General features: G+C 50.8%; 4 protein-coding genes across 4 annotated transcripts; 3 read left to right on the top strand and 1 right to left on the bottom strand.

Annotated features, from left to right (window-relative positions):
- Positions 1 to 69: 69 nt before the first annotated feature.
- BJX67DRAFT_369959 (uncharacterized protein) lies at positions 70 to 7,533 on the top strand (the record flags this gene model as incomplete). The annotated part of the gene is made up of 8 exons (XM_071030844.1): positions 70 to 160; positions 284 to 1,702; positions 2,667 to 3,136; positions 3,193 to 3,987; positions 5,310 to 5,897; positions 6,152 to 6,624; positions 6,677 to 7,364; positions 7,414 to 7,533. 8 exons carry the CDS (start codon positions 70 to 72, stop codon positions 7,531 to 7,533), a joined length of 4,644 nt encoding a protein of 1,547 aa, XP_070890101.1.
- A 260-nt stretch (positions 7,534 to 7,793) lies between these two features.
- BJX67DRAFT_217301 (putative cysteine dioxygenase Cdo1) lies at positions 7,794 to 9,202 on the bottom strand. The gene is made up of 5 exons (XM_071025674.1): positions 8,853 to 9,202; positions 8,596 to 8,667; positions 8,384 to 8,521; positions 8,269 to 8,326; positions 7,794 to 8,204 (listed from the first exon to the last, which is right to left on the bottom strand). The coding sequence occupies exons 1-5, from the start codon at positions 9,117 to 9,119 to the stop codon at positions 8,089 to 8,091; spliced, it is 651 nt and encodes a 216-aa protein (XP_070890100.1). The 5' UTR covers positions 9,120 to 9,202; the 3' UTR covers positions 7,794 to 8,088.
- A 378-nt stretch (positions 9,203 to 9,580) lies between these two features.
- BJX67DRAFT_343609 (GTP-binding protein RBG1) lies at positions 9,581 to 11,752 on the top strand. Its single transcript, XM_071028171.1, has 10 exons — positions 9,581 to 9,727; positions 9,791 to 9,811; positions 9,870 to 9,912; positions 9,971 to 10,048; positions 10,103 to 10,139; positions 10,192 to 10,262; positions 10,321 to 10,658; positions 10,730 to 11,086; positions 11,152 to 11,272; positions 11,337 to 11,752. Exons 1-10 carry the CDS (start codon positions 9,707 to 9,709, stop codon positions 11,354 to 11,356), a joined length of 1,107 nt encoding a protein of 368 aa, XP_070890099.1. The 5' UTR covers positions 9,581 to 9,706; the 3' UTR covers positions 11,357 to 11,752.
- Positions 11,753 to 13,202: 1,450 nt separating this feature from the next.
- On the top strand, positions 13,203 to 13,902 carry BJX67DRAFT_217150 (uncharacterized protein). Its single transcript, XM_071025672.1, has one exon. It carries the CDS (start codon positions 13,369 to 13,371, stop codon positions 13,810 to 13,812), a length of 444 nt encoding a protein of 147 aa, XP_070890098.1. The 5' UTR covers positions 13,203 to 13,368; the 3' UTR covers positions 13,813 to 13,902.
- The last annotated feature ends 884 nt before the right edge of the window (positions 13,903 to 14,786 follow it).

The following is a 14,786-nucleotide window of genomic DNA, read 5'->3' as shown; positions in this document are numbered from 1 at the left end:
TGCATGAAATATTTTTCACCAAAATCTATTGACGGATATGCCACTGTCGAGTTGATTCTCAATGGCAGGATGCGATCCCAACGTCTCCTGGGTATACTGGTGGCAGGTTTCCTCGTGTGCATCTCTCTCGCCTTTCTCAGACGCTCCAATTCTTCTGGAAGTAATTGGAAGGTCGCTTCTGCCGCTTCTCTTGCTCCATCTCCCCCTCCATCCCCGTTACAACAACCGATTAAACCCTCTGCCAATCTCACCGATCGCTACCCGAACAACTCCCACCCGATAGCCGCTCTCATCGAGGATGCAGATCGACAATTTGGTTCGCTCTTGGAGCGTCAGTCAAGAACGCTGGCAGATGCTGTCAGTGAGTACCGCCGCCGCTATAACATGCACCCTCCGCCACACTTTGACAGATGGTTCAAATTTGCCCAATCAAAGGGCGTAGAGTTGATTGACGAGTACGACGCTATATACCATTCTCTCCTACCATTTTGGGCACTCGCGCCCCAAACCATTCGTTCACGCGCTCGAGAAGCTCTCGGGTTTGATAATTCGCTACTAGGAATCCTCATCAGAGGCGGCAAGGTAACGCTGGCCGACGGCCTTAATGAAGAGCAAGAGTGGCAGCGCGAGGCTACACTGGGCATGATCAAGAACTTCGTCCAATATCTACCCGACATGGATCTAGCTTTCAACGCTCATGATGAACCACGAGTCATCTTACCCAACGATGACCTCCAAAGGCTAGTCGCAATTGCAAGGGACTCCACCATTCCGAGCTCCCTCCGGAACCAATCGCCGGTAAACGTATGGTCAGCCCCCCCGGAAGATTTGAACAAGGGTGATCGCATTGACGAAGTACGGACAACCCGTTTCAATCGAATTTCCCACCAGCCGGCCTGGACTAGCTCGAGGATATCCTGCCCCGTCGACAGTCCCGCTCGATCTCTAGACGAAGATCCACCAGACAATACCGCCGGGTATGCTCTCGGTGAGTTAGGCTTCATTCGCAACACAACTGCCTTCTCCGATGTATGCAATACTCCTTCATTACGCAATACGTATGGGTTCTTTGACCGGCCGAATGTGTTCGCGGTGGTCCACGATCTCTTTCCGGTTTTCTCCCAGAGCAAAGTTTCCACTTTCCAAGACATCCTGTACCCGAGTCCATGGTATTGGGCCAAGCGGGTACCGTATGTCAAAGAGGAGGATTACGACTGGGATCAGAAGATTGACAAGTTATATTGGAGGGGCTCCACCACTGGTGGGTTCTCGAAAGGCGGCGGCTGGCGCCGGCTCCACCGACAATTGATGGTTGGCAATATCAACGCCTTAAATACAGCCAAGATCCTTACAAGGACAAACGACGGACGCTGGGAATCCAAAAAAGTCGACCGCAGCGATTATCACGATCAATTCGACGTCCAATTTACGTCTGTCGGGCAGTGTGATCGGAATGACTGCGCTGCCCAAAAGGAGTTTTTCAATATTACGGAACCCGTAGAACAGCAAGAGGCATGGGCGTACAAACATCTCATCGATATTGACGGAAACGCTTTCAGTGGTCGTTACCATGCATTCCTCCAAAGCAAAAGTTTGGTCTACAAGGTTGCCTTGTTTCGAGAATGGCATGACGAGAGGCTCAAACCATGGGTTCACTATGTGCCATTGAGCTTTAAAGGGGACGAGTTTGTGGAGACTATGCGTTACTTCGCCTCAGAAGAGGGCAGGATTGAGGCTCCTCGACTTGCCCAACAAGGAAGCGATTGGGCGCAGAGAGCTTTACGCAAGGAGGATATGGAAGTCTGGTTCTTTCGGTTACTCCTGGAGTAAGTGTTAATATATCACTGCGAGTCGAACCGTATCATTACTAACAGGGACTTTGACAGGTATGGACGTTTGGTTGATGATAATAGAGAAACTCTTGGTTTCTTTATGTGACGTTCATCGGCTGCATGTGTGTGAGGATTACCATGTACAACATTTTACGATTGATGCCTTATGCCATACATTATGTTCGCTTACCTCGAGCCTTCATCAGTAGTTGGAATATGCTGTATATTTCCATTCAAGGTGAAATTCGGTCTGGGATTTCGTAAGCATATTGTAATACCTTGGCATGTGCTGAGAGCGGTTGAGCTCGGGCGGCACTACCGGTACACCATCGGCGGAAATAATTTGAGGCTGGAGATGCGTATCTGATCTATGGTCGAGTTCCGTTCTCCGACACTTCTCTTGCAGGAATCCTCATCCACTTTCTTTCGAGGAGCTTTTCCAGGAGATGATCCGAAGGATTCGGACCAATTGGTATTTGCACGTGAGAGCTGGCAATATATAGTCCCAATCTTTCCTCCTCCCCAGCAACTCTTATTTTTCTTATCCTTTTCACTTTCAAGACCCTGGAGCTTTCCCACCATCATCCTTCTTCTACACTCCAGGGCTCTCAGAGCATGGCGTTTCCATTGCTCAGGTCGCTCACGCCTGTATTCGTCTTTAGTTATGGACTATTTACTATGGTAATGTACGGCGTGAGTGCAATCCGGGCCGGATACTTCTTTCGAAAGCCAACTGAGAAAGAGACTCTGGAGTTGTATCTGGGTAAGTGCAGCCCTATTCTTGATGGGTCACATCTCGTATGTGTGCGTTGATCTGATGGTTTCCCCTACTAGCCCGCAATCGACTATGGGACCTGTCCAAGGAGTGGCTGGCTTACTCACATCAAATTTGCACTCTCCAAAATGGGTTTAAATTCCACTATGTCTGCAATGACGTTAATGCTACCGCCAACGCCAGGAGACCCTTGGTCATTTTTATCCACGGATTCCCCGACAGCTGGGCAGTATGGCGTCATATGTTAAGCTCGGAGTCTCTTCAAGTGAAGTCCAGTGTGGTGGCTGTTGACCTTCCTGGGTATGGCGGTTCCGAGAGCTTGGACAGATACTCGGCAACCACGGTTCTAGAGAACCTTACCGAGTTCATAGTGGCCATGAGGAAAAAGTATGGGATTGATAGCGCCACTGGCACCCATCAGCAGAGGGTGATTATTGTTGCGCATGATTGGGGTTGTTTGCTTTCTATGCGACTGGCGACAGACGCGCCCCAGCTGGCCGACAGGTTCATTGTCACTAATGGTCCATTAGTATGTGTTGCTTAAGGTACCTACCATGATGTCTGGGGCTAACCCATGCTTTCTAGATGCCACTGGCCCTCGCCAATATTCGTCGTCGGTTATCGTGCTTCAGGAAAATGTGCGGGTCGTTCCTGCACTCGCCGATCCGCTCAGGTTCGCTTCTAGTTGATGCTGCCATAACAGTAGAGCCTATTTTTCGTCAAATGTGGAGTTCTGGATACATTTTTGTTTTCCAGCTGCCGCAGATTTTTGTTGAATACCTTGGTAGCGGAGGGAATGCTTCGTTCCTAAAGCTCGTCCATAAGCTATCCTACGGAAAGCAGGAGTTTACCGCCGTTGACGCCGCAGAGTGTATGGCAAGCACTGTTGGGCCGTCCGTCCAGGAAAGCGAGACAGGAACCGCGGACGGCGATGGGTACGCAAAGTCCACAATCAGGAGGGGCGCGCTATCCAACTTCTTCGATATGTGTAGCTACTATCGAGACGGTACGGCCGTTTCTCGCTGGGACAAGTCTGTTATGACAGCGACTAGCCTGCACAGCATAGCGCAGGAGACTGGCATCCATCGCACTAACAGTGGCGCGGGTGTGTTCGATGATGGGCCGAAGGGAGCTTTAAAGGCTCGTACAACCGTCATCTGGGGCAAGAAAGACAATGCCCTGGTTCCCGAGTTGTGCCTTGATGGGATTTCAGATTACCTGGGCGAGGATAGCCAAGTCGTTGAGCTTCCATGGTCCGGGCACTTCACTCCGCTGGAGCGGGAGAGCCGGGTTGCACTGGGCAAGGCAGTGGAGTGGGCTGTGCAGGGCGAACAAGAAGACATCGGGTCAGTGATCGAAGCTTGTTATCCGAAAGCGACAGTGATTGTTCGAAAGTGAGCTTCGCTGTTGGGGTCTTGGGGGAGGATCTGAGGTCAGTGCATCCGCCTCACCTGCTTCCCGGCTTCTCCCTCCTTTTCGCAACGACAACTACGAATCGGCAACCTGACTTCTGGTCTGAGATTGAGGTTGCGTTGTGCTGGAGGGCGGTAGTTGGTGTTTTGTTTTGGTGTTACTCCAGTAGCGATTATTTCTATAAGCGGTGGGTAAATGGTGGGAGAGGGATTGCTCGATCAATAATGATCGAACTGGATTAGCTTTGGTTTATCGATAGAGATATTTTCAGCGAGAGTTTCAATGCGTATTGTCTCCTTCCATGCGCCACATTCACCCAGTCGAAAAGGTACAAGTAACGCGGTTTGATAAGGTCCAGGAAAGGGATGGAGGCCAATTGCGTGAGACACGCCAGACGAAGCTCCTCCCGCTTGAGCTTTGTCGAAAGATATTGGAATCCGTGGCACGGTGCACGGGATGCGGACTGCTGCAGCTGGTTCTGCAAGCCAAGGTCAAAGGTCCCACCAAGAATAACCTCAACCTTGGAAAGCGGGAGTGTTGTCTTCGACAACCATTATTGCTCCTCCCTTCTCCAGCCAACCCCCCCTTCCAAGCTCATGACACTTCATTCATCTACCCCTCTTCCGATCAACGGAATGGGCTCCTAGCTTTCGAAAGCTCGGCTGACATGGTGCACATTGATCTTCAAAGCGCACCATAGCACGAGACTTGGTCCCGCCGTTCCCTGTCAGTGGCGGGCGGGGCTTCTCCCGTCATAACGCGTCTGTTTCGCTGGAGGAAGCATCACTGACTCCCATCCTTTCTTTGGCGACTTCCTTCTTCTCTTTCTGCTGCCACTCGGACCGAATCGGCCTTGGGCATTGATTTCCTGTCCTCCCGCGTTTCCGTATCCGCGCCCAATTGCTCGACTTTCTGGGGCATTTCCTGTCGTCCCTCGCCTCCGGCATGGTTGTCCAAGAAGGTGCAGTCTATTGCACTGTAGGTCCCACGTCTGATGCTCTGTGTCCTTTGGCCTCATTTAACTGGAATATAGCTGCTTTTGAGTGATAACTACCTTCCTGGTAAACCAATGATTGGTCGTCAACCCTCAGTTTCCAATAGTGACTCGCTTGTTTTGTCTTTTAGGTGCCGTGGTTCTCGCCCACTCGTTGCGCGACAATGGCTCTCAGGCAAAGCTAGTTGCTCTCTACACACCTGATGCATTGCAGGCAGCGACGATCAAAGAGCTTCAGGTGCGCATGCTACGCCCAGTCTATATGGAAGAAGGGCTTCTAACTCGTTACCTCTAGGCGGTTTACGATATGCTCATACCAGTGCATCGAACCACAAATCATACTCCGGCAAATCTCTGGCTTATGGAGCGCCCAGACCTGATAGCAACCTTCACCAAGATTGAACTATGGCGCCAAACACAGTTTAAACGTATTGTCTACATCGACTCCGACGTGGTGTCTATCCGAGCTCCGGATGAGCTTTTTGACTTGGATGTAGACTTTGCCGCTGCTCCAGATGTCGGCTGGCCCGATTGTTTTAATAGCGGCGTAATGGTATTGCGGCCCAACATGCAAGATTATTTCGCGCTGAAAGCTCTTGCGGAAAGAGGTATCAGCTTCGATGGAGCTGATCAAGGCTTACTCAACATTCACTTCCGGAACTGGCATCGACTCAGCTTTACATACAACTGTACACCCAGCGGGAACTACCAGTATATTCCGGCATACAAGCATTTCCAGAGTACAATTAGTTTGATACATTTCATTGGATTCCAGAAACCTTGGAATATGCCCCGACAGATAGCACCGTTCGGTTCACAGTACAATCAATTGTTGGCAAGATGGTGGTCTGTCTACGATCGACATTATCGTCCTATAACTCTTGTGAGTTTTTGCAATCACAAAGCTGCCCTCGTCTTCAATAGACGCTGAGTTCCCGGCCACCAGCCTAACCCTGTTGCTAGGAGCAAATCCACCAAAGTAGTCGATCGGCTACGCTACAGTATGCAAGTTCAAATTTACCTGCTTTCGACATAGTGCATGCCCCGACTCCGCCAGAGCCTACTTTACAAAAGTCTACTCAGCAGCAGCTTGCCGAACAGCCACGTCTCGGTCTTGTATCAGGGCATCACCAACAGGAACTTCAACCAGACAACTCATCCCGTCCAACCGGAGCGCCAGAACTGGAGTGCCATATGCGAGAGGAAATTGCGAACGACCCCACCCATGCCCTTCAACCCGCGGACCCTCGTAGCGCGTCATCACCTTCAAGCCAGGCTCAGCTGGTAGAGACGGAAGACTACCGAGGGGAAGACGTTAATGACCGTATGATCAGCGTGGTTCCACAATACGTTCGGGGAGAGGAGCACGTCAGGGCTTACATACAACCCCAGCGAGACCATGAACTCACCTCGCACATTGTACAGCCTCCGACAGCGCAGGAACCTAGTGTACGACCAGGCCTCGCCCACCCGCCGGACGAAGTTCATTATTCCCACGCTCCCCATCAACAAGTACCTGCAGCCGAAGCATCTTACGGAAAAGCGCCTCACCAGGCATCAGAGGTGCAAACGGCTTTCGAAGCACCTAAAGCCCAGTGGGATGCGTCTCGGTATGTTTGCGGATGTGGAAGTATGTACTATCTACTAAATATGAGACCACAGAGAAGCGCCACCTTTGAATTCTAAGCCGGAAGGAATTGCTCTGAAGACAAAGACTTATACCATGTCTGAAGATCATCAGCTTTTTCAGCCTCCAGAGTCGTACCCAGAGCCCCCGAAAAACATGTATTACCAAGTGCCGTCCACGAAACCGCAGCCGCAGAAAGTTGCCCAGCTGTTCCCTTGGGAAGCAAACCCACCGAAGCCGACTCGTGTATTCGCAGATGATGACCACCAAATCCGATACAATCCCGTCACCAATTCTCCGAAAGAAGAATCAGAAACATCGCGGCCTTCCCTAACGTCATCACAGAATCCAGACGCTCTCACCCTACCGAGTGAATCATGGGACACCTATTCCCGATCCAACGTATGGGATGAAGTTCCGGGGATCCAACAGTACATCCAAACCATCCAACAAGGCCGTAAGGGGAAAGTCCAGTTGCTTTCAGGTGGCCCAAATCAGCCGAAGTCCCCACCATCTACATCAACCCCGCATCTAGGCAATCTGAGCGTTGCAACCCGGATCACCGACTTTCCTAGCGAAACCGAACGCCCGAGCCTCCCAGTCACCCCGGCACCCATACACCGCTCTCCAGCAATGGGAAGTCCAGATGATTACACGGCGGACCAATTGCCCGCCGCAGAAGGCGTGCCGAATCAGGAGGACTGGGTGGGTCTCACGGTTGATGTATTTATACACCTCCTTCAAGCGACGTACTTATACTGGGAATCTACAGAATCCCTCAGTCCGCCTCGAAGAGCTGCGACGACGCCAGTCCGAGGTCTCAGACAATCCAGGCTCGCTCCTAGAGCGGTTGGCTAAAGCCCTCGGAAAGGGCGCTTACTGTGCAGATTGATGTTTACTTTTAGCACTCTCCTTGGCTGCGTCGTCGTTTCCCAGGCTATATTTTAGTTTGTGTGGACTGCACAACCGTGTATATTATTGTGTCTTGCATTGCAATTCCACCTATGTGCTTCGTGCTTGATAACGATTCAGACTGCATAAGGGAAAGCAAGGTCTATATATCATTTCGGCAGCCCAGGGACAAGAGTCAAGTCATTATTCGCATTTAGCAAACAATAACCTATTTAGGTATCCGGGTTATCATGGGAAAAGGACAGCAAGGCCCAAGAACAGAGGGCCATGCTACATCTTTAGTGTTAGTAGTAACATCAAATAGGATAGAGACCAAGTGCCGTGCATAAAAATAGCGCCAAAATTGGGAGCCACGCCCGTCAAAAGCCTGAGGTAACGATGACAAGAGGGGAAGACGGATCGACCGGGTTACAATTCTACTACGTATGCCAGGTGAGGAATGAGGTTTGTTGATCTTGAATGCGAGGGGAAGGAGAGGGAATACAAGAAATGGAGTGTAAAATCAATGAGACCGACATGAAAAGACCATGACTGTTTAGCATCGTTCGCCCCGGACGGAGTAAAAGTGCGATTGCTTTATGTGGCTTGCTTTTCCGGATTTCTCGTCGAACACGGAGAATCCATACGTAGCTGCGTTGGGTGGCGTGTAAACTACAAACGAGAAGCCGAGTGTAAGATAAAGTAGAACAAAGATATGGGCGCAGAGGATACGTACGGTGTAGAGAGACGGCCACATTGTTTGGGTCCGGGTTGTGGATCTTATGCAGGCCCAACTTCGAAAACTGTAAGCTCTGCTCTGGCTATCTCCGGGAAAGAAAAGCTCGACCAACCTGGTCAGACATGTATGTGACTTGATTCTCATTATAAGAGGTCACTTTCGTGATTTCAGGTGGCGATGGTTGACCATGCTCTACTCTGTCTTGGTCCGGCCAACTATACAGGGTTTCTTGAAGAGTGCCTTTCAGAACCTAACCAGGATAGGTTAGCAGGACTAGCCTGGTAGCTCAAGGCCTATAATTTAAGATTAGGTGGACGACAGTACCTTCATGACGCAATGTGCATTCGCGTGGTCGTGAATAGCACTTCCCCGTCCAGGGCTCCAGACGAGGATCAGCTGTGAGAGAGGTTAGCGCGCCTGGGATCATTATTATGCTCAACTATCTTTCCACCGAAGTTTATACGGTCCAGATGCATCGTGCACATGTACAACCATGGGGAAGACAGCCTCCTTTCCAACAAGGACGGGCCGAATAAGGGCAGATGAGAGTAGCAATTGGCGGTGAGGAGGATGAAGCTCACCAGGTTACACTTTCCGTTCCCTTCATCGATAAGGTTTCGAGTGTAGGACTTGTTGCAATCCCCAAGAGCAAAAGGTAGCCAGTCTTCTGGCTTGGACGTGTAGAGCTCCATCAAGCGCTGAATATCAAGGGGGTCGACATCGTCAGAGTCGAGTCCCGAACTCGGACCGAGCGCGACGCTGAGGTCTTGGACAAGGTCCTCGAACGCATTTCTTAGGGGGTTTCCAGAGTCTGAGGAAGACGCGGATCCGGATTTGAGATATGGCATTTTGCTCCTTTTCTTGGGCCGAGTCAATGGTCGAGTGTTCCCAAGCTTCGGATCGTGAGAGTCGGGATATCGAACGCCAATAAAGAGAAGGGGGTGGTGTCATGAAATAGGAATGGAGGAAGAGCGGGTCAAGGAGGTCGGGAGGACACGGAGGATAGTTTCTGTTATCAACCGCATGGACAATGACTGGCCGCTTGAGCTTGATGTGACACACGGCCTCGGGCAGGTACGTAACCGCAAGTCTCAGGGTTGGATAGTTGAAGTAGTTTTGGGTTGAGAAGGCCTGCAGGAAGGAGAGAACATTGCGCCACTGCCGACGATAAGCGGATAAGCATTGTTGCCTTGTGGCCTCAGGGGCAACAGCTCTCCGCCCAGCGCTCGGGCCAATGAAGTGGCGGCCACAAATTCAACTGAGCGATCGCGTTCCACCCCCGCCAACCTGGAAACATCACCCTCGTGCCTTTGTTTTTTTAACTTGACTTTAGATTGCTTGCAGATACAAGCGAGCGGGAATCGCACTACTTTTTTGGTTCATACTTCTCCGTTTCCCTTTATACCAGGAGGAAACCTCATCACGAACCGGCAATATGTCGACCACAGTGGAAAAGGTTGAATTCCCCAGCGGCCTCCCCCCGGAGCATCAATGCTAACCATGTCATCCACGGATGTAGATCAAGCAAGTCGAAGATGAGGTTCGCTTCAGATCTGGATAACGAGTACCACGAACACGCACATTAACCTGTACTTCAGATGGCTCGGACGCAGAAGAACAAGGCGACAGCCTATCACTTGGGTACGACGAGAACAAGCTTGGCACTGCCGGGAGGAAATGGCTGATGGAAGAATTCCAGGACAATTGAAGGCCAAACTTGCGAAGTTAAAGCGAGAACTCCTCACCCCTTCAGGGGGAGGAGGAGGTGGTGGTGGTGGTAAGTACAGCGCGCCTCATTGTCAATTGGGTTATTCTGACTCGGCAATCCCAGCTGGTTTCGATGTTGCTCGTACCGGTGTTGCTAGTGTGTATGTCTTTCGCTGGCCCTGGTATTCATGGAGTTGTGTTGATTCGGAATAGTGGCTTTATTGGTTTTCCGTCCGTCGGAAAGAGTACATTGATGAGCAAGTTAACGGGCCAACATTCTGAGGGTATGCGGAAAGTATGAAGGTGGCTTGTTTCATGGGTGCTGACGGAACAACATTTTAGCGGCGGCCTATGAATTTACGACATTGACGACCGTTCCCGGGCAAGTGTTATATAATGGTGCGAAGATTCAGATTCTGGACCTTCCGGGTATCATTCAAGGTGCCAAGGATGGCAAAGGTCGTGGTCGGCAGGTTATTGCTGTTGCTAAGACTTGCCATCTTATCTTCATTGTTCTCGACGTCAACAAACCTTTGGTTGACAAGAAGGTGATTGAAACCGAATTGGAAGGGTTTGGAATCAGAATTAACAAGCAGCCCCCCAATATCCTCTTCAAGAAGAAGGACAAGGGCGGTATCTCAATTACGAGCACTGTGCCTTTGACCCATATTGATAACGACGTAAGTGCTTCTTTGTCTCTTTCCGCCGAATTTCGTGAGCGTGGCTGACCCGGATATGCCATATCAAACAGGAAATTAAAGCCGTAATGAGCGAATACAAGATCTCTTCCGCAGATATTTCAATTCGCTGCGACGCAACGATCGATGATCTTATTGACGTGCTCGAAGCCAAGAGCCGCGCATATATACCTGTCGTCTACGCCCTGAACAAGATCGACGCGATTACAATTGAGGAACTCGACCTCCTGTACCGAATTCCTAATGCCGTCCCAATCAGCTCTGAGCACGGCTGGAACATCGACGAGCTTCTGGAAATGATGTGGGAAAAACTCAATCTTCGACGGGTTTACACGAAACCCAAGGGGAAGGCACCTGACTATACCGCACCTGTTGTGCTTCGGTCCACTGCTTGCACAGTCGAAGACTTCGTATGTACCCCTTTTCCGTCATCTTGTGCGCTCAATTAAAACATGGTTCGCTGACCTGCAGTTAGTGTAACTCAATTCACCGAACAATCAAGGATCAATTCAAACAAGCTATTGTATATGGCCGATCCGTCAAGCATCAACCGCAGCGAGTCGGCCTTACTCATGAGCTCGCTGATGAGGATATTGGTCCGTAACCTTTAATCACGTCTCAGGTTCATTGGGAATCTCAGAACTAACGGTGTAACAACAGTGACGATCATCAAGCGGTAGAACGTGCCGAGTAATTGTGAACGTCAAAGGTGTTAGTCTGAACACGGGGTAGCCAGCGACGAATCGCTTCGAGGAGATTGAGTGGGCTGTGTGCTCGGGATGCCATCACGATTGATTCTATATCCCCGAGTTCTAACCTTTGTGACAATTCTTGTAAGATAGTACGAGAGGTTTGATTGGGAAGAGTGATTTGCGCACGGGCAGCAAGCTGCTGTCTGCCGCTTGTGCTTGCAATCGCGGGCTAGCCTTGGGGGGTGTCTGTCCCAGGACCAAGCCTGCATCCCTCTGCTATCCGGTGTGGTGCGCTGTTGATTACCATCACGAACCTGCGCGAAGTGGAACGAGAAGATTTTTTTGACATTGGGGAAGCTACTCAGGGCAACGGGGTTTCTCGGTGACAGGACAATGGCCTGCTGGCTTTGTTTTTCTCTCTCGTCTGGTTCTACTTCAACGTTCGGCGCGCCCTTGGACCATGCAATGACCCGAATTTTCCGAAGTTAAGGAATGGAAGTTCTAGATTACAACCTGGAAAACTGAACGAGCAAGGGCCCTGCGAATACTCCACTATCATCCTGTCTGCTTGCCTCCTGGAGATCCCTCTCTGGCCTTGCTCTCATGAAACAAAACGAATAAGAGCGCTTGGTGAGGTGACCCTTGCACAGTCGGATGAAATTTATTGGCCTCTTTAGGAGAAGCACTTCAAGACAGTAATATATCAAAATCTTTGGTTTTCGAGGAAACTCGGGTTCGACTCGAACTTGTGTGAGGCAAGCTTCAGAACACATGCCTTTGTGCATGACCCAAGAAGCTCACGAGCATCGCTTGTGCATTCTTCCTTGTTCCACAAGATCTGGGCTGCCCAGCGTGCAGGGGTCGTGAAGTTCAACGACCCCCTTGATTCAAGGAAAGTCGGGTGTTCCTGGATCCTTCAGCAAACGCCCAATGCATATGCACGAGGTGCCAGCAGACTGGACATGTCCAAACTCGACTCTGGGACCCTCCAACTTCCTGCAAGGCTGCAACTTAGCCATGGTGCTGCAGTTCGACAGGGTCCAGGGTTGTTCACCAGGCATGAGACATCAATAATAATTAATGCAGCCCGCAGGGAAAATTCAGAGCTTCCAGACCTCTTATTCGCCCAGACAATTAAAAACGGCTGGGTGAATTACTAAGATAGGAAAGACTCAAGAAATCCATGGATGCCGGGAGGGGTGCGTTAGAGCTCGTCCCCATCCTCACTGGTCGTTGTTCCTCGGATTCTCACCTCACAGCGGGCTTGTGGCTTGCAACACAAGATACAAAAGTACACCCCTCCTTGGTTCCATGGTTCGCCTTGAATTGTGTCGCAACCCCAGCAGGGAACTCGATATTCGAAATCGGTCAATCTGAGCAAAACCCACAACCACTTACTGAATTGGTTCATTGTTGTATCCCATCTTGCCCGTCCACGCGCCAGATCGCGAAATCTCGATCCGTGGAGGTTCCGTGGAGGCTCTGCCATGGATAGCATTCACCAAGACTGGATTTGAGAGCTCCTGCGTGTGGAAAGAGCTGCTGCGGGGGCACTGGTTGGGTGGATGGGCACTAACTGACAAGCCTCTCCTGCTCGTGGTTCTCCCTCTCAAGCCACTTCAGTCATGGTTTGTTCTGCGAACCATCTCACCAGGCAATCAAGAATAATTATCCGCACGCCAGAAGAAGAATCGCTGGCTGCACGGGGATTTCGCTTGCTCTGGTGGACAAGGATGCTTTCCCCAACACCAGAGGGCCTTTGATCCGACGTGCTGCTGTCATCGCCGGGATTGGATTCATCCTTCCAATCCATGTCCTGCCTGGTCCTCGAACGAAGGAAGGGTACCCAAAAATCCTCGCCTCAGTGCCTTGATGCCTAATCTGCTCGAAACGAGGGTCGTCCCAACGACTGCTGAGGCTGTTGCTGTCGATGTTGATGCCTCCCGCGGAAAAACCGCCTGTCCTCGCTTTCTTCTTCCACCATCTTATTTTTGGTCTGGATGTCGCGGATCCGTCCACCCAGCCACACGTCAGCTTCGGGTTTGGCGGGCTTGTCGGCGACAATAATATTATTAATCCTCAGGAACAAAGAGACTTGGAGAAAGAAGGGAATTCTCTGTTGTCGCCTTCGATCAACTTATGATCCTCCCGAGCTGGACCCAATTTTCCAGGAGACAAGTCGATTTCTGCCTCCTTCGCTCGATCTCAGCCTCAGCCACCGTCATTCCATCGGTGCAAAGTGGTCGCCTGATGTCATGATCCTTTGGGATTTTTGGATCGTGCTTGAGCATTGGCTCGTTTTCCTGAGCACTCTCTTCGTATCATCGTGGAGGTGCGATGACGACAACCCAGCCCCGCCCACGGGGTTCTCGCCGAGTCGCTCGAGAATCAAGATTCCATCGATGGACAACGGTGAGACGGCCCGTCTTCACGCCCACCAATAACAGATACTCTTCAATTTGTCCTGCTGAATTATGGACGACAGAGGACGATGATAAAAGCGAACTGACCCCCTGCAATGGCGTGGTCCCTGACAGATCTATTCTTGGAGACACACTTCGATGACCTCAGACCCTCGGTCTTGGAGGAGGGGCTTCCAGATGTAACGATGCAACCGTCCAGCGATGACCGTTCTCGCTTCAAGAGCTCTCTTCTTTTCTGGGCTCCGACTGGCTGGCACTTGCCCTCAACTCTTGATGTGTCTTCTGTTGAGTGACCTTGTCTCGTATCCAGTGCAAAAGGATCGATGCCCCTCCAGCATTCAAAAAGCCTCGATCCGCACTCTGTACTATGCCTGTTACAGAAATGATCGTCCGATTCAAGTCGCCCTTCCACTCCCCAGCCATGCGAAAGAACATGACCTGCTCGCAGCCTCGCTCTTCAATTTCGTCGATATCCAAGAGCTAAAATTCATTGAACGAGGGCAGAAAGCCACTCGACGTTATGACAGAAGCAGATTCTACTCTCGCGATTGTTTTAATGTGATTATTTCGAAAACGATTCCCGCCTACCTAGATTGGCCCAGGTCCTTCCTAATAAAGTAATTCAAGCCTTACCCAAGGAAGAGCGGAAGCCAGAGTTAGCACCATCGACCAAGACAGGACATGACAGGCAACGGGCGAAGACTCGAAGCGGATAGATCGATCTTGGTCAGCGACTGAGTTGACAGGCCCTCGTGGTCAGCCAAACACTCCAGTTCATGCCCAACGATTGGAACGCAGCCTTGATCACGTTTTCCCGTGGGCCTTCAGTTTCACCAAACCGGGAAAATTGAAGCTCCTGAGCACATCCTCGTGGTTGGGATGTGAAGCCCAATAAGGCTGTCCACGCTCCAAACACATCACCTGCGAATAACACATCGATTTGTTGAGACACCGCAAACAAAGGACAGACTGTGAGTGGAAGATCAAATTCTGGC

This window comes from Aspergillus lucknowensis (genome assembly GCF_044049455.1).
Source record: "Aspergillus lucknowensis strain CBS 449.75 chromosome Unknown BJX67scaffold_4, whole genome shotgun sequence".
Lineage (NCBI taxonomy): Eukaryota > Fungi > Ascomycota > Eurotiomycetes > Eurotiales > Aspergillaceae > Aspergillus > Aspergillus lucknowensis.
This window is presented reverse-complemented; position numbering and strand designations above follow the sequence as displayed.

Coding starts and splice junctions, on each gene's coding strand:
- BJX67DRAFT_217301 (XM_071025674.1), bottom strand. CDS start 9,119: ATGCCATATCTCAAATCCGGATCCGCGTCTTCCTCAGACTCTGGAAAC. Junction 8,668..8,852: donor GGAACGGAAAGTGTAACCTG/GTGAGCTTCATC, acceptor CCTCTCTCACAG/CTGATCCTCGTCTGGAGCCC. Junction 8,327..8,383: donor TCACATACATGTCTGACCAG/GTTGGTCGAGCT, acceptor CAGTTTTCGAAG/TTGGGCCTGCATAAGATCCA.
- BJX67DRAFT_343609 (XM_071028171.1), top strand. CDS start 9,707: ATGTCGACCACAGTGGAAAAG. Junction 9,728..9,790: donor TGTCGACCACAGTGGAAAAG/GTTGAATTCCCC, acceptor CCACGGATGTAG/ATCAAGCAAGTCGAAGATGA. Junction 10,659..10,729: donor TGACCCATATTGATAACGAC/GTAAGTGCTTCT, acceptor CATATCAAACAG/GAAATTAAAGCCGTAATGAG.
- BJX67DRAFT_217150 (XM_071025672.1), top strand. CDS start 13,369: ATGTCGCGGATCCGTCCACCCAGCCACACGTCAGCTTCGGGTTTGGCG.